Source organism: Crotalus tigris, unplaced genomic scaffold, assembly GCF_016545835.1.
Source record: "Crotalus tigris isolate CLP2741 ecotype Arizona unplaced genomic scaffold, ASM1654583v1 scf7180000024391.5723578, whole genome shotgun sequence".
Classification (NCBI taxonomy): Eukaryota; Metazoa; Chordata; class Lepidosauria; order Squamata; family Viperidae; genus Crotalus; species Crotalus tigris.
In genome coordinates, this window is record NW_024100561.1 from 655959 (window position 1) to 673989 (window position 18031).

The 18031-nt window shown below is 43.7% G+C and overlaps 1 protein-coding gene and 1 long non-coding RNA gene across 2 annotated transcripts in view; one reads left to right on the forward strand and one right to left on the reverse strand.

Annotated features, from left to right (window-relative positions):
* Positions 1-7328, reverse strand: part of LOC120301761 — a 154501-nt gene extending 147173 nt beyond the window's left edge. Inside the window, exon 1 of the long non-coding RNA XR_005555020.1 lies at positions 6502-7328. This is a non-coding gene — a long non-coding RNA (uncharacterized LOC120301761). The remainder of the gene's footprint in view (positions 1-6501) is intronic.
* Positions 7329-7439: 111 nt separating this feature from the next.
* The window catches only part of LOC120301760 (death associated protein), a 49405-nt gene continuing 38813 nt past the window's right edge, over positions 7440-18031 (forward strand). Inside the window, exons 1-2 of the mRNA XM_039329343.1 lie at positions 7440-7636; positions 15718-15817. Coding sequence (XP_039185277.1) covers positions 7582-7636; positions 15718-15817 — 155 coding nt within the window. The 5' untranslated portion in view covers positions 7440-7581. The remainder of the gene's footprint in view (positions 7637-15717; positions 15818-18031) is intronic.

Genomic DNA, 18031 nt, shown 5'->3' on the forward strand with positions numbered 1-18031 from the left:
CGCACTTCACGCATGTGTGCGAGTGCCGGCGCCAGCCAGTCTGGTCCCGGGCAGCTTGCAACTGCCCGGGACTGTTGCAACGTCCCGAGCCTGCCTTTGCAAGCTCAGGACACAACACCCCTTCCCCTCCGGCTAAAACTACAACTACATGAATAGTTACACGCGACCTCAACACGAGCGTGGGAGCCCACTAGCTCCTTCATACCAAACTGTACTTTTGGGCTTCATTTTCCAGTGTTTCTTATTTCCAACCTTTCACAGGAATACCCTCTTACTGTTTCTGCTTTGCCAGCAGAGTTACAAAATCTTCAAGATATTTAGGAGATCTTTTAGCTCAATGTGATCTCCGAATTCCCTGAGAACCTCCAAGCACATCTTGTCCAGGGGGTGCTATGTGTTCGCCCCCTTTCTTTGACCCTGGTGGTCCCCATGGACCGTGCCCCGTTGCCTGGCCTGCTTGCTTGCCCACCGGGCTCATCAGGCCAGGACTTTGTTCTCTCCATAACCTGGTTGACCTGCCTAGCTGCAGGCACTCTGGCCCTTCTAGAAGGCTGCTACTGTTGGGCAACTCTGTAGAACCTCCCAGGTCTACCCTAGACCTATCATGAGGCTGCCTTCCTCCACTCCCCAGTTCCATAGCAGGGCTGTCTGGGATCTCAGTACTGTCCCAAAACTCAGTTGCCCCCTCTGTTATGCCGGAGGTGTCAGAATTGGGATTCGGCCCTCTGACCACCTCCCTATGTGAATGCCCCTTCCTGGGAACAGTGGCAGTGTTGGGCCAACTAGACGGAGTGTGTGCCAGCTCTCTTGCAATGTGTGAGTTATTAGGATGCTCCCGGTTATTCTCCCTGACCGGAGTGCTGAATGGTGCTGGTGTGTAATGATTATGCCCCTGGGGTGACTCCCTGGCTGGAGTAGGCACTGGTGCCTGTGTTCTAGCTGGTTCCCACGAATTCCTGTTCAGAGCACTCGCGGAATCTTGAAATAGGCCATCGTTGGCCTCTCTGTTGGTGTCTGACTGCTGCCCACACCCTTCCCTTTGCCCATAGAGGTCCCCCTCCCCCCCGGAAAAGACCCAGAAGTCTCTGGAGGTGAGTCCATTCTCGTACGCAGCTGATCGATATGCCGTTGCAGGATACGACCGTCATCCAGGGAAACCTCGTAAGACAAGGGACCTGTAACCTTGCATACTATAGCAGGGACCCACAAGTGACCTGGCCCGTAATTACGGGTCCATACTGGGGCACCCACTAGCAATTGCCTTGGTGCCCTGGGTTGTGTAAACTTAGAAGGCAGTCTGTCCAGATGCAACCGGTCAAGCTTAGTAGTCAGTTTGCGCCCCCAGCGAAGTTCAGCCGGACTTTTCCCAGTAGAAGTTGAAGGTGTGGTGCGGTAAGCAAGTAGAAAGTCTGCCAACCTGTGATGCCAGTCCCCATATGTCAGTCTCTTTAAAGCATCCTTGGTGATGCGGACCATCCATTCAGCCATACCGTTAGTGGAAGGGTGGAAGGGTGCAGAGGTGGCATGACGAATCATGTTGGCCTGTAAGAAAGCTTGGAATTCGGAAGAAGTGAATTGAGGGCCATTGTCAGACACCAAAACACCCGGAAGCCCATGTGCAGCAAAAATCCCTCTCAGTACTTGAATAGTCTTTGCAGTGGTGGTGGAAGAGACAGGTACAACCTCAAGCCATTTTGAATGGCGATCAACCAGGACCAAGAAGAATTGACCCTGAAAGGGCCCAGCATAATCGATGTGCACCCTAGACCATGGAGACTGTGTTTCCTCCCATCTATGCACAGGAGCCTGGGGCATTTCTGGGCGTGAGCGTTGACAAAGGTGGCATGCGTGCACCTTAGCTTCAATTTCCTTGTCTAACCCAGGCCACCACAAACGGCTATGCGCAAGCGCCTTCATGCGTACAATGCCAGGATGACTCTCGTGAAGGGAACCTAAGACCCTAGACCTCATTGAGGTAGGAATGACAACTCTGCTGCCTCACAGCAGACAACCCTGGAAAGTGGATAACTCGTTCCTCTTAAGCCAGAAACTCTGAAACTCAGTGCCAGGACAACTCTCTGGCCATCCAGACAAAACCCAAGATAAGACACGGGAGAGTGTGAGATCTGTGGCAGATTCAGCAGCCACATCCCTGGCATTTAACGGTGATTCAGGCAATGCCTGAATTGAAAGGATGTTGATGGCAGGGGCAGGATCAGCCTCTACTACTTGCAGGGGTAATCTCTTGAGGCCATCAGCATGGCCCATTTCTTTCCCAGGTTTGTGAATTAGAGAAAAATCATAGGCTGACAGAAAGATTGACCATCGCAGCATTCTGGGGGAGATGATATGGGGAGTTTGTTTGTTTGTGGTAAACAGCCCCAACAAAGGCTTATGGTCAGTAAAGACTGTGAAATGTCTGCCATACAAAAAATCATGGAATTTTTTAATTCAAGCAACAACAGCTAAAGCAGTGGTTCTCAACCTGTGGGTCGGGACCCCATTTGGGGTCGAACGACCATTTCATGGGGGTCGCCAAACAAGGCTGTCCGCCATTTTTCCCCCTTTTCTTTGGCCACGCCCCTGGTACCCGGTGATGTATAAGTGGTTGGGGGTCACCACAACATGGGGAACTGTATTATGGGGTCGCGGCATTAGAAAGGTTGAGAACCACTGAGCTAAAGCCTCCCTGTCTATCTGGGCGTAGTTTTGCTCAGCAGGTTCTGGAGTAATATGCAACAGGAACCTGAGTTCCATCCGGCCTAAGGTGGCTGAGTACTGCTCCCACCCCATAAGGAGAAGCATCACAAGCGATGCACACAGGAAGAGTTTCATTAAAATGTGCAAGCACATTGTTAGATGTGAGTAAGGCCTTAACCTCATTGAAGCTTGCTTCATGTGTTTGTGATCACTGCCAGACTGCCTGTTTGTCCAGAAGCCTATGAAGTGGTTCAGCTACATTAGCCTTGTTAGGAATGAATGAATTATAGAAATTCAAAAGGCCCAGAAAAGCTTGTAGTTTGGCCTTGGACTTAGGCCTAGGAGCATGCATGATAGCCTTTAATTTGGACTCAGCAGGATGAATTCCATTGGCATCAATTTTGAATCCCAGAAAATCTGTAGAAGGCACCCCAATTTTACATTTGTCCTTCTTGAGTTTGAGGCCCATTTTCCGGAACCGCAGCAGAACAGCCCTCAATCTCTCAGCTAAATTTTGAGTGGAATCTCCAGCAATTAAGACATCATCAAAATAGGGGCAAACCCCTGGTATACCCCTCAGTGTATTTTCCATTATGCTTTGGAAAATTCCAGGAGCCACATTTACTCCAAACTGTAGCCTTTTTACTTTGAATGCCCCCCTGTGGGTTACAATGGTTTGTGCCACAGCAGCAGCTTCATCAACAGGCAACTGTTGATAAGCCTGAGCTAGGTCAAGCTTTGCAAAAACACGCCCCCCCCTTGAGGGAGTCCAGAATATGACTGACTACAGGTACAGGATAGGCATGTTATTGCAATGCCTTATTTAGAGTGCATTTGTAATCTGCACAGATGCGAATGTCCCCATTAGCCTTAAGAGGCGTGACTATGGGGGGTCTCCCAAGGACTGGAATCAACAGGTTCTAAGACTCCTTGCTGAATCAATTTGTCCAATTCAGCATCAATTTTCCCTTTTAAAGCAAAAGGAACCCTTCTTGCTTTTACTCTGATAGGAGTGACAGTGGGGTCTAGTTTTAAGGACACAGGGGGCCCTTTGTATGTGCCCAGCTGTGGGCTGAAAACATCTGCAAATTCTTTGCAGATTTCCTGTAGATCTACTGTTTGCAAGCTATTGAGCCCTGTAACATGTATTCCCAAGGCCTCAAACCAATTGAGTCCTATGAGATTCGTACGCTCACCCCCCACTATCAATACATCTAATGGACCTTCAAAATCCTTATACTGTACGTTAAGGGTGGCCTCCCCCTTAACACACACTCTGGAGTTTTGAAAGTCTGTTAACACTATATCAGAAGGCCTAAGCTTGGCCTGAAATCCACTACCAGAACAAATCTTTCTGAATGTGTGTATGGAAATGATTGAAAGTGCAGACCCAGTGTCTAGTTCCATGACCAATGGAACTCCTTGCAACTTCACCTTAAATGACAGTTTCTTCTTGATAGGCTTGTGTGTGCCTGTCCTATAAATGCTTCTTCGTGAAGCACAGAACCCCACCCTGTTTTGGCTGGGGACCCTGGTACCTTTCAGGCGCAATTCTTCTCGGGGTTGTACCTTCTGACGGCCCAGACACACAGCTGCAATGTGGCCTTGTTTTCCACATGCTCTACAGATAGCAGAGCGAAACCTGCAGTCGGTCCTCTTGTGGCGACCTCCACACCCGAAGCACTTGGGGACAGCTGAAGACTTTTCTTTGCCTTCCTCCTGCTTTCCTTCTTTTGTTGGGTAGAGACACTCTACTTCTTCATCAGGATCCTCTTCCGAGCTCCCTCGGACTCCCTCCTGGTGCACGGACACAGCTTCTGGAGTACTTCTGATAGGCCTCATATTCTTGATTGCCTCACTTGCTGCCTCTTCTGCAGTAACCTCTCTCAAGGCATCTTGGAATGATAAGTCTTCTTTGGCAAAAAGTCTCTGTTGCAAGTCTCTGTGTCTCAGTCCACATACAAATCTGTCTCTCAGCCTTTCTTCTAAGTCTTTAAACTCACAAGGCTTAGCTGCTCTTCTCAATGCAGCAATGTACTCTTTAGTTGATTCACCAGCCCGTTGATCCCTCTGTTCAAAAGTATGGCGCCAAGCAATGACAGACAACTTGGGCTGGAAATGTTCCTTTAGCAATTTTTTTAAATCTGTGTAGGTAACTGATTCTAGAGGTGCAAGTGCTGCTAGATTTTCAGCGATCTCAAATGCATCTTGACCACAAACACACAGCAGGGTGGCGGCCTTTAAGCCATCTTCTCTCACTTGATTTACCTTGAGACAATTCTCTACTCTGGCCACATAAGACTCCCATCTTTCCGGATGCGTAACATCGAACTCGGAAAGTCTTCCTATCTTTGCCATTTTCCAGTAGTACAGGAAGGGTCTATCAGCCAGCTTACCTCCAACGCTTGCTGTATTGGCAGGCAGTTGTTGAGTTTAACGCCGTTTCCTGCTGCTTCAGGACTCCAGGGTAAGCTTACAATTGTTGGAGTAAATTGTAAGGCATCCCACCCTCGTCGCCAGTGTTGAGTCCTCAGCGAATGGCAATAACGTCACGAAGCCTTTGGTAGTTTCAGGAGCCTCTTTATTGTTGTTCAGTAGCCCCGTTACAACGCCAAGGCACACAAGCCTCTTTGCTTCCTTAAAGGCAATCCCCGGGCCAAACGACAACATTTGGCGCGCTTCGCACTTCACGCATGCGCGCGAGTGCCGGCGCCAGCCAGTCTGGTCCCAGGCAGCTTGCAACTGCCCGGGACTGTTGCAACGTCCCGAGCCTGCCTTTGCAGGCTCAGGATACAACAAGTACCACTAAGTATTCTTGCATCTATCACTGTTAAAAATACTGGGTAAACAAAACAATTCATCTTTTCTTGGCCAGTACCTTCTCTTAAAGATGTATATAGTTATACTTACAAATTTTAAAGTGTTTCTGAATTTTCTTTTTGTGGTTGCTTCAGTTTTTTAAATAACTTAATAAAAAACCAATCTTTTAGTTTACTAGTATATGAGACTAGAAAGAAGCTTCTTGTCCTTATGTATGTTTTCTAAAAATTTTAAATTATTTTTCTTCAATAAATCCCATTTTTCAAATAAAAATTTAGCAAAGCAGATATTATAAATGCAGGCATTAAAAGGGATAACAATTAAACAGATCCAGTTTGTTTTTCCTAGATATCCTCTTTATGCCAATAGAAAGAATATTAGAGAAAGAAAGCAGCTGACCAGCGGAGATGGATGCTATTACTAAACAGTTTCCTACATTTCTGATAGATAGGCATAGTGTCTTTTATGAATTCTAGGTTTTATTTGTTGTGCAAGTTTGAAAAATCCCAGCTACTGCCTTCCAGGTATCTGCACCATTCAGGGTCTGGCTAGCAAAGATAAATGTTTCTAGCACCATGCTGGTTGTGTTAACATTTGCTAGGGATATTGAGAGGAATTCATTGTGGTTCATAAGCCCTACCAAAGCAAAACCAACTACAAACTGGTTTTATTATCAAAATGGTAAATATAGATAGTCAACATATGACAATTGAGCCCAAAATTTATGTTGCTAAGTGAGACATTTTAAACTGAGTTTTGCCCCATTTAATGACCTATCTTGCCAGTTAGCAACATGGTTAAGTGAATCTGGCTTTCCTATGGTTTGTCTGGTGACAAAAACTGATCAGATGACCCCAGGACACGGTAATTATCATAAATATCAACCAGTTGCCAAGTGTAAAAAACGGTCATAGGTCACTTTTTCAGTGCCACTATAACTTTGAACAGTCACTAAATGAACTCTTGTAAATTGAGGATTACCTGTACTTTCAAAGCAAGGTGCAGGAACTCTTCACACAATTTAAACGTCACAAGGCTCTTCAGAACTGAAGGTGCTTTCCATGAAGCCGGTGAACAACTTACGCTGGAAAGTTATTTTTCCTTTTAGAGATGGAATTGCATTAAATACAAAGAAAAGCTCCCTTAAAGAAATAGCCTGTTCAGTCCACCTTTCTATTCCGGAAAACACTTCAAGGAAGGGGTATTAAAATACTAGGATATAAACTCAGCAGCTTTCTCTCTTCTCAGCATGAGATACTCTTTCGTCGAACTGGGAGGCTCTTACATACCGTATAAGCGCCTACTACGAACAGCTGTTGATTATTTTAATTGCCCGAGATTCTCCACTCCCATTTTTTACGTACTCTTTCTTTCACAATTCAGCCAGTTTAGTAAAAGACCCTCAATCTCCCAAGCCTCCTATATATTTGCAGTTGCCGGTGCTGGGTTTTTTTTTTTAAAAAAAACAGAATTGGGTTTTTGGAGTTCCTGTCTGGTTTCTAACTTTAAAACCCAATGAAATCTAAAGTTTTTGATACACCATACTAAAATATATGCATTCCATGGGTAAAATGATTTAGCTTAAAAACTTTTTTTTTTTTTTTGTAATCTGTGTGTTTTGTGAAGAATGTTTATTTGAGAGCGAAATCTTCCTAGGAAGTCCACTGGGCAACTCTGACACTAGGTAAAAATAATTTAGCTTAAAACTGACATTGTGCTTTTTGTGATCTGGGATTTTGTGTAGAATCTGGGTTTATTTGAACGCGATGTTTTTTGTTTTTGTTTTTAAAGGAAACTCCACTGGCAACCTCACACATTGGCTGCGAGAAGCGCAGGAAGAGGAAGGAGTAAAGTTCCTCCACCTCCTCTTGCTTTACCCCAAGCTCTGACGACAGAGCCATGCGCAGCGCAGCGACGGGGAGTAGCCACGTTGACAAGTGAAGCTACACGGAGGAGGAGTGTCTTGCCTTGAAGTCAGCAAACCTGTCTGTCTTCCGTACTGGACTCGCGATTGCCCTGTTGGCGGCGGCGGCGACGACGGAGGCGGCTCCAGAGCAAACAATGTCTTCGCCGCCCAAAGTCAAAGCAGAAACCCGCGCTGGACATCCTCCCGCCGGTATAGCTGCTACTCCCCGCTGTCCTTTCACTCCGCTCTCCTTCCGCCACTTCTGCTTGTGCTGTCTCCTGAGGGAAGTTTATGGCGGGAGGGCGCGCTGGGGAAGAAGGGAAGCTGATACGAGGAAGATAGCCCACCTCCTTGCCTTTGCGGACGCTTTCAAACTGAGCTTGGGTCTTGGGAGCTTTTTACAGTCTGGATACGACCCCTTCCCGCGTTAGTTGTTTCAAGAGGAAGGCGGCGTTTTGTTTGGGAGTTTAATCTTGTTCTTTGAACGGGAAGGTAGCTTAGTTTTGAGTAAACAGGGCTGCGCGATCCTATATCAGCGCTTATTCCTAAAGAGGGGATTCACTCGACCTGCTGCAGAAAAGTATTAACGGCTCAGTTTTTAAACGTTCGCTGCTAACTGCCAGCCGCCTTCGTTCGAAATATTGGAAGCCCGGAGGGGGGGGGGAATGTGTTGCAAGTCTCCCAAGAACCGGGCTGCCCATCCCCCTTCAGGTTGACGTGTTAACATATGGCACGTGTTGCGAATCGAGGCAGACCGTGTCTGTCGGAGCCACGAGACAGATCCTGAATTCGGGCTCCTTATGGAAGGCCAATAGATCAACCCTCTTATTTCCTCTTATACAGAGAACTGTTTCCTCGTGCAGAAATTATGATAACGCAGCCACATAATTGAGAATTCTTGAAATGAATGCTGATTATGTGTGTGTGTGTGTGTGTGTGTGTGTGTAAATGAGTGTATGCTGGGATAGTCTTCCTGTTTTTTTCTTGCAAATTTGTCGCTTTGATTTAAGGTAGCATGCATAATAATTGGAATTGTGTGAAGAGGTAATTGCTTACTCCAAACACCCAGAAACAAAAGAACAAAAATGCAAACAATCATTTTTAAAATAACACTTCAGGGAGAAAAATCATTTTAAAAACAATATATCAAATGCAATGAAGTGATTATTCCTTGTTAGTCCTTTTTAAAGATAGTTCTAATGTCAATAATGAAATAAAATCAGAACAAAAAGATGAGAATCAAATCACAGATGAGGGTGCTGAAACCTGTCATTTATCAACATGTGGAGAGTATAAGTGGGCCCAACTTTGCTGAAAATGAATAATTAGAAACCCCTCCAGTTTGAGAGAGGAAAGAAAACTTTACAAATGGCTGCCTTTCCAGAAAAAGTCTGTGCAATAGGTTTAGGTCATTTGCAATAGGTTTAAGAAGAGTTGATGCTTCTTGGGTTTGAGAAACCATAAAGCAGTGTAATGTTTTACTTCATAAGTTCAATTACAAGATAATTAGTTTGGATCACGTCTTCAAATTGAATTTTGGAATAATATCAGGTGTTTCTGTCAGTTTGAAGATCTGATGGACTTTTCAGCATGTAGACACACATGCGTCAGATTGAATCTCTTAATTGATTCTGTTAGACAATTCAAATCCAAATCACATTAATCCACTCAATAATGAATTCAGATGGAATCTTAGCTCTGTTACATGTGTAGCATAACCCCTCAGGGGCTGCCTAAGCCCAGACTCTCCTAGCCCTCCCCCCTTTCTTTCTAGTTATGCTTAGCCGCACTCTCGGGGCATTGATAGAATGTCCTTTTTAGTGGGAGTGAAGAGGTGGCAAGCTCTTGTCATCAAAGAGGTTTACAGGAACAGAGACCAACCTCTAGCCATGGCAGTCAGTGTATACAATGTTCATCAACCCCCTGGCACTTATCTACAACCACCACCTTGAGTGCCAAAAATTCCAACTTATGAGTGGGATAATTCTTTTCCGCTGGAGTTAAGCCGCTGCTGATGTATGCTATGGGCTTCAGCTGTTGATCATGTTCCTGATATAGCATCCCCCCCCCAAGGCCATCCCGACTAGTGTCCACATGTAACTCATACGGTTGATTAGGATCTGCATAAGCAAGGACTGGGGTGTTCATAAGTCTCCACTTCCATTGGTCAAAAGCTTGCTCATTCCGTTCAGTCCATCCTGCCTGAATAGACTCCCGAGATTTCCTGGGTCCCTTAGTTTGATGGACCGGATTCAAACAACCCACCCTCTACTTCTTCATTCTTTAACAACTCATTGAGCAGACGAGCTATCTTTGCAAATCCTTCCACAAACCTCCGATAATATGAATAAAATCCCCAAAATGATCACAATTCTGCTACATTCTGGGGCCTGGGCCAAGAAACAACTACCTCAAGCTTGGCGCGGTCTGTTGCCACCCCCTTGGCCAAGAAAACATGATCTAAATAAGTGACAGATGGTTGGTAGAATTGGCATTTCTCCAGTGACAATTTCAGCCCTTCCTCATGGAGCCTTGTCAATACCTTCTCTAAACGCTCCTCACGCTGTTCAAGGGTCTCGCCAAAGACAATAATATCATCTAAGTAGACCAACACCCCTATCAGGTTCATGTCCCCCACTGTCCTTTTCATGAGCCTTTGAAAAGTCGCCGGAGCCCCTGACAGTCCTTGAGGCATTCGATTAAACTCTTAAAATCCCACTGGGCAGATGAAAGCAGTTTTCTCCCTATCCTCTGGGTGCATGGGGATCTGATAGTAGCCACTCCTTAAATCCAGTACATTAAACCACTTTGCCCCTAACAAACACTGCAGAGCATCCTCTATACAAGGAGTTGTATACTGATCGGAGATAGTCCTCCAGTTAAGACTGTGATAGTCTATACCCATTCTCAGAGACCCGTTCTTCTTCCAGACCACCACTACAGGGGAAGCATAAGGACTTCGGGATTTCCTAATGACCCCAGTCTTTTTCAGCTCGGCTAGATGCTCTCTAACATCATCCAGATCGCTTAAGGAATCCACTGAGATCTCTCCTGAAGGGCTTATCCTCCTTCAGTCGGATTACATGCTGGGCACTCCTAGCACAGCCCTCATCTCTCGAAAATAGATATTTCCACTTCCAAAGCTGATCTCTCACCACTCAGGAGAAAGCTGTGTATTCTTGGGATAGAACTGATCCATCGAAAACTCCCCCTCAGTCTATCCCCTATCATCCAGAGACCCAATTGGGGTAGCTGGGCTCACTTGCCCCAACAACATTCGATCCCTCAGCTGTACAGGGAGGCTTGTGATATTCTGGACCCCAACCAAGATCCACCCTTTTGCCTGCCATAAAACCCACGTGGAGACTACCTTTGGAATTAGTTCTACTCTGCCCCTTGGGGCCGGGTTCAAGAATAAGATACGGGCCAGGCTGTTCCCAATCTAATCTAACGGAAGCCCTCAAACACACCATTTCCCCTGGTTGTATTATCCTCTTCTCTCTGTCCAACTTCCATAATTGCCCCATGCTCTCTGCAGGGGCTTGATGCTCCCACGCCAGATGCCGGCATACTGTCTGTAGCGCAGGGTGAACATCCCTTGTGATTGGGTCATGTCCAAAGGGGACAACTGGGGTGAGCAAACGCCTAACCAAGCTTGTGTTCATCCCCACAATCAACGAACCCTGACTAACTCCTGAAGGGCGGGTGCACAAAACAGCCAGAGTATCAAAAGTCTCTGTATACCCAGCAATAGAAGGCCCAAACGTCAACTATATGGGTAAATATCTATTATATGGGAATTTTTCAGTCCTGATACCACAGATCTTCAGGTCACCCAATTCCTGTATAGGCATATACATCAGATATCTATCATAAAAATCCCTATATAGTAATGTAACTTGCGCACCCAAATCCAAAAGGGCCTTAGTGTAAATACCTTCCACTTGCACTGACACCATTGGAGAAGGGCCCACCAAATACTGGGGAGCCCCAATAGTGGGAAACCCAGTGTCTGGTTTAACGACAAAGGCTGTCTCTGGAGCCTTGTTGCTCAAAGGGACAGAGATTTCTCGCTAAAGGAGGTACTCCCATCACTCCCATCTTCAGTGAGGGTTTCCAAGGGAATCCTCTCTTGTTGGGGCTGACAGATATCACCGGGCACCCAGCTAGCTCCCTCACTGGGGCCCTTGACAGTTTCCCGACTGAATTGGATTCCCTGATCTTCTGTACGGTTTCATACATGAACGCCTATAATGCCCCACACCTCCACAATTGTAACAAACCACTGGTCTCATTGAATTATTAGCTAGAGCGGACGGATCCATCCCCCCATCAGTCTGCCAAACCCGACCTCTGTTCGGGGGCGGGCCACCCATTACTGTCCAGGAAGCCATTATTTTAGTTAAGTCCAGTATCTGAGCTTGCATCGTTGTTAACTGATCGTCATCCTCCCTAACCTTTTCCACTCCTGGGCCTAAGTGTTGTCCTGCCGGCAACTCAGCCATCACCTCCTTAGCCTCCTCTACTACCTCGGTCGCCCAAACTCTCCTTATAAGCTCGTGATACCCCCAAACACTCCTCTAGCTTCGACCTTTATTTGATTCCAAACAGGGTCCAAAGCTAAAGCACCCCAGGAGAGTTGCTCTACCCTGGCTTGTTCCACCTCAGTTGGGTCTAATCCCCCCTTTCCACAACCTGATATAATAATCTATTCAGGCACCTTATATATTCAGACAGCTTCTTACCCCTCTTCTGATACATATGTTTCAACCGAAACAATAAACTAGAGACCATCTCAGCAAATCCAAATTCATCATGCAGTAAAGAGAGATAGTCACGCACAGTAAAGTGTCCCCGACTCAATGTTAGACTTCTAATGGCTTCTTTAGCTGGGTCCTTTAAACTTTCTCTAACTCATTGCCTTTTTTGGGTGTCCAGTTTATCCTGTTCCTCAACAGCTTGTATTGCCTGCTCCATCCAGGCTTCATACTCCTCTTCCCCTTCTGGCACTGGTTGCATCCCCGAGAAAGTACATAATTTCCTATATCCAGCCCCTATGCAATAGCCCCCTGTCAGGTTTTGGAGGGAAGTCAAACTTCCCCAGCCTGTGTGAACCGTACTTCTGTTGTCCCTGCAGGTAAGGAACCACATTTCTCTTCTGGTCAAATGGTTTGGTCGAGGGTGTACCCCATACAGTCGGGAAAGTCACCCCTACTCTAATATCTTCTGTCATTTGCAGATTTTCAACCTGAAAGCACTCTGGAATACTCTTCTTCCATTCCAGCAGTACATAAAAATGGGGGGAATCCCGATCCACCCTCGTATCTATCACATACACCCTCTGATCCGGGACAAGGACCTTCAATATCTGTAAAATTTGCTCTTTTGACCAAACATCACCAGGAACATTGATTACTACATTCGTCCTTACTTCACTATTCTGCTCTTTGCACCACCTAATAACCACATTAGAGTCCATTTTGTTCCCCTGTCTTATGTCTCTATGTGAGACCAACCCTCCCTTGCTAAAGTGGGGGGGGGGGCAGGCAGGCTATCCTGGACAAGTCCCCATGTGTAGCGTAACCCCCTCAGGGGCCGCCTAAGCCCAGACTCTCCTAGCCTTCCCCCTTCCTTTCTATTTACGCTTAGCCGTGCTTTCAGGGCATTGATAGAATGTCCTTTTTAGCGGAAGTGGTGGGCTCTTGTCAAATGGGTTTACAGGAACAGAGACAACCAACCCCCAGCCACGGCAGTCAGTATGTGACAACGTTCATCAACCCCCGGCAATCGTAATGATAGTCAATAGCTTGTGGTAGCCGCTTGAGAAAAACGGGGGAGGAGGCCCTCCGGCTCCAGGCAGCAATAGAAAGCACAAAGATAGTCAGCACTCTGTAGCAACAGCTCACTCTGTGAGGGCAGCTCCCCACAATGTCTGCAGCTTGCACAGATGATAATGATCAAAGTTCACATGGCCGCTGGGAGAGGAGGCCCTCCGGCTCCAGGCAGCAATGGAAGCATGAGCGAGGATAGTCAGCGCTCCGCAGCATCAGCTTGCCCCGTGGGGGCAGCTCCCCACAGTGCCTACAGCTTGCACAGGTGATGATCAAAATTCGGATAGCCGCTGGTCTCTGAAGCAGCAACAACCAGCCTCCCTTTCTCTTCTGTCAGCACTCGTAGTCCCAGGTCTGTCTCTGCCAAATCTCCCCCCCATTTCTTTTCTAGTTAAAACCTGGATTTAAAACCCCAGCAAGGTTTCCCTCTTATTCTCACTCTTCCCTTCGTTCAGGATATCCTCCTGTGAAAGAAAGCAGTAAAACTCTACTTTCTCACTCTCTCGTTCCCTCTCCTTCAGAGGAAAGGAATCACCTAAAACCCCAAACTCCTCTTCGGCTTCACCTGGTCTCTCCCTGACAACAACCACCCTACCCCCCTTTCTCCTTCCTCTTTTCTTTCCTTCTGCCCGATCCACGCCCGCCGTGCCCAAAACTGGCTGCAGCTGTCTGAGCTTTCCATTTCCCCCTATCAAGCCAGGCTCCCGCAAAGCCTTTCAGCCAGCCCTGCTACACATGCAAGATCTTAAGTACAAACAAGCGGTTTGCAAAAGTATATTACTCCTTCTGGCATAAATCCTTTACTAGAAGCTTAACTGAATGCTTCAATTTGCAGCTTTACAGCTTTTGTGCATTTTTACACACAGAAATGGAGAATGTTTCATTATTATTACCGTTTAATAAATGGACAATTGAAAGTTGAATGATCTGTCAACATTTTCCCCTGCTTTTTAACTCTCTACAGTTCTCAGTCTTGTTATACATACTGAGGCAGGATGTGCATTTTTCTGAATTTATGAGCAAAATAATCTTTCTATCTTTCTGGCCAGGAGTTTCTCAAAAGATAGTGATTGTGTAAGATAATTCTTAAACTTTTTTTCAGAAATAGCATTGCTATTCAGAATTAGAAAGGCTTTATTGCTGAATTCAGGAATTGGTATATGAGGTATATTTCCAATGCCTTCTGACAAAAAAAATATATTGTGCAATTTTATTTCAGGATGTGTAGATATAGCCAATGTCAATTTCCATTTCAAACTATTCTGGTCATTCACGAAGAGTTAATTTCTGGAATTAAAATGTTACATGCTTTTCATCTTAAATCCAGGCAATGTCACAGCCAGCAAAATACAATTGATGCTTTGGGGGGTGGGTGGGGAGAGTTCCAGCATAGATTTTAAAGTATCACAACTTGTTTCAGGAGAAAGCATTTCTTTGTAAATAGCTTTAAGAATCTTATTTTCCCTAGTGGCTTGCCAGGACACTTATTTGTTAAACTCAGTTTAGCAATTTGACTCAGTAGGAGTGAGGTTGAAAATAGCTGAAAGGCTATAAATTCAGGGTTTGGAACCAAGAAGAAATATAGTGAAATAATACTGTAGTGGTGCAAAGAAATCTTTTGTGCAGAAGGCATGATATTTAGCCTCTGCATGATGTGAAGTTAAGTAGGTACATCCTGAAAGAGGTACACTAAATTCCTCTGCTATTGTAATGTAATTTTTAAAGTGAAAAGTACCTATAAAGTGATGCTTTTATTGATTTATGGTTTATTTTGTTTCCTTTCCAAAGATCCCATCAGCCACAATTCCTTGGGTAGAAGATTTCTAACATATGTTCCCCTAAGAAAATATTATGAAAATAATTTAACATAATTTGTTGTATCATTTTTACATAGTTCTGCAACAATAAACATTTTTGTCATTGCCATACCAGATGCATTTGAACCCAATGAAATATATACATAAATTCACTTTCAAGTAATCATCCACAGTAGTAACTTTCCCATACCCCAGATAATGTGAAATTTAAAACATAAATGCATTTCTTTATGGTATAAATGGATCAGAAGTCTAAATGGGAATATAAATTCATATCTCAACGTATATAATATTTTTATTAAATAAATAATGCAATGGTTATGAAAGTTCTCAGACAGGATTCTTTTGTTGATCCTATCTCTAGCTATCATTTTAATTGGGATGCTATAATTGAATTAAAGGCCTTCCACAAAGATCTCTGTTAAAAATTTGTAAAGATGTTGGCATACAGTAAACGTTGAACCAATAAGTGCTGAATGAATTTTATCACAACACTAATGGTTGTTTTCTGCATGTCTTCTTGGATTCAGTTATCAAATGATGTAATAATTCTAATTTATAAAACTGTTAACCTTAATATGTTCATTAGATCTTTACTTAGCTTATCTGGTAGATTCTTTACCTCAAGTTATTTTTCTTGTAGTCAAAGCTGGTGGAATGAGAATTGTGCAAAAGCATCCACATGCTCCAGATACCAAAGAAGACAAAGATAAAGAGGATACGGAATGGGAAAGTGGCACCAGGTGAAGTATTATAAATAAGACACATGAATTATAATCTGCATTATCCTGTTTCAACTTTCATGTGAAACCAGAGAATTATAGAGAATATGAATTATTATACTTTTTTTAAAAAAATACATTTTCTTTCTTTTAGTCCAAGACTTTTCTGTGATTGTATTAAAACAAACATAGTTGTTAGTAAAATGTGCTGAACTGGAAGTAAGGATAGTTAATTGGGCATAGTCTGGGATAAAAGACATAAAATATCTAAAAATGTTGCCATGGCAGTATCAGTGAGTTTCTCTATTTCTTTAATGTGGCACAATGGTTAGAATGCAATATTGCAGGCTAATTCAGTTCCCTGCCAAGAATTCGATCCCCACTGGCTCAAGCCTTCCATCCTTCCAAGATCAATAAAATGAGGACCCAGATTGTTGGGGGCAATATGCTGACTCTATAAACTGCTTAGAGAGGGCTGTAAAGCACTTTGAAGTGGTATATAAGTCTAAGTGCTATTGCTATTTAAAGTATTTTGCCTCATAATTTACCGTATTTTCCGGCGTATAAGAAGACTTGGCGTGTAAAACGACCCCCAACTTCGGAGACGATTTGCATGTTTAGAAAGTCGTCTTATACGCTGGAAAATACGGTACCTGTCCACAGTAAACTGAGATTATGGAAGAATTACGATGTGGGCAGTGAAAGCATGATCAAAATCTTTCCCTTGCATAGCTGCAATCAAATCAGATAGCTCCCCAAATTTGAGTTGAGTACAACCCTCTGAAAGATTTACTAATGGGAGACATTGTATCCATCATTAGAAGAAGAAAAAAGCATGAATAGAGGTAAAGCATCAGGAGATACAGAAAAAACTTGAAGCAATGTAAATAGTCACTGTACTCAATGCACTTAATTTGGTAAAGCACAGAGATAGTGAAAGGCTTTACAAATTAGGTTATAAAGTATGGCTGGAGAACTTGCAGCTTTCTAGAAGTTATGAATCTACTCCTCAACAACCGCATCCAGGATGGCTAAGAGTGAAAGATGCTGGGTTGTACTTCTTCAACTTTTGGAAAACCATAGATTTCCCCAAACTTGCTTTATCAAAAAATACATATCAAGTGAAGAAATGAGATCTGGAATAGTGTATTATCTTCTAATTATTTTGTCTAAGAGATTGAATATGAATATTTGCCTAAAGAACTCCACTGCAAGTTGTTTAATAGGAAATTTGACTAGATTCATTTGTTTTCTTACATTTCACTGTCCTGCAGCCATATTAATCAAATGCCCACTGTAATGAAGTAGGAAAAATATGTACAAATGGAAAATATGACTTCCAACATGCCTTCATTCTGTCAGTAAATGTTTAGTTGCTAAAGGTTTTATAGAATAAAACTATGAATGGGGCAACCTAGAAGCTGATACAAAAAAAAAAGGAGAAAATCTTTTAGGAGGAAAATGGCAGTTCATTAAGGAGGCAGAAGCTTTTATAGTAAGTTATTCTTTTCCTGATAGTGGTTAAATTATCCTTGTCAAAAACCTGGCAAAGCAGCATACTTTTCTTGACACCTTCTTGGGTAAGGCAAAGTTAAACCAATTGCATTTCTCCAATGAGATTTCTAACATTCTGCAAAGTTCAACATGAGCATGGCTGATAAACATTGGATTAGATACAGGCCAGCCAAGCTGTAACTTGCAGGTTTTATATTATATTGCAGCTGTATTACTTTTCTTGAAGTCTTAGTCATTTAATATACCAAAAATAATTTAGTGTGATTATTTTCTTCTGTTCTTAAGTCTTTTCTGAGGAAAGTCAAAGACCGTAATCCGCTGGGTTACCTGCAGTGACCAACCAGATGCTGTTATAAAGTACTCTGATACTGGCTTAAGGCTGTTTCTCCTTACTATATACAATTCCAGTTTCTGCTGCTAGTCATGTCTTTTATGCAACTTTCATATTTCTTGCATTTAGTCATATTGACAAATAGGCTCAGGTTTATCAGTTAACATTTACTAGTAGATTACAGGAGGAAAAAATCAATATCAAAAATGCTCATTTAATTGTGTACTGAAAATATGAAGTATATATTTTCCTTTGTAATTCTGAGAAAGTTAAAACTGTTGTGCTAGATTAAGCCAAACATCATTTTGATCCCGTGCTCTATCTCTGACAATGGTCAGTTCAAGTATTGTGAGGAAACTCATAAACAGTAAAAAAAAAAATGCCTACAG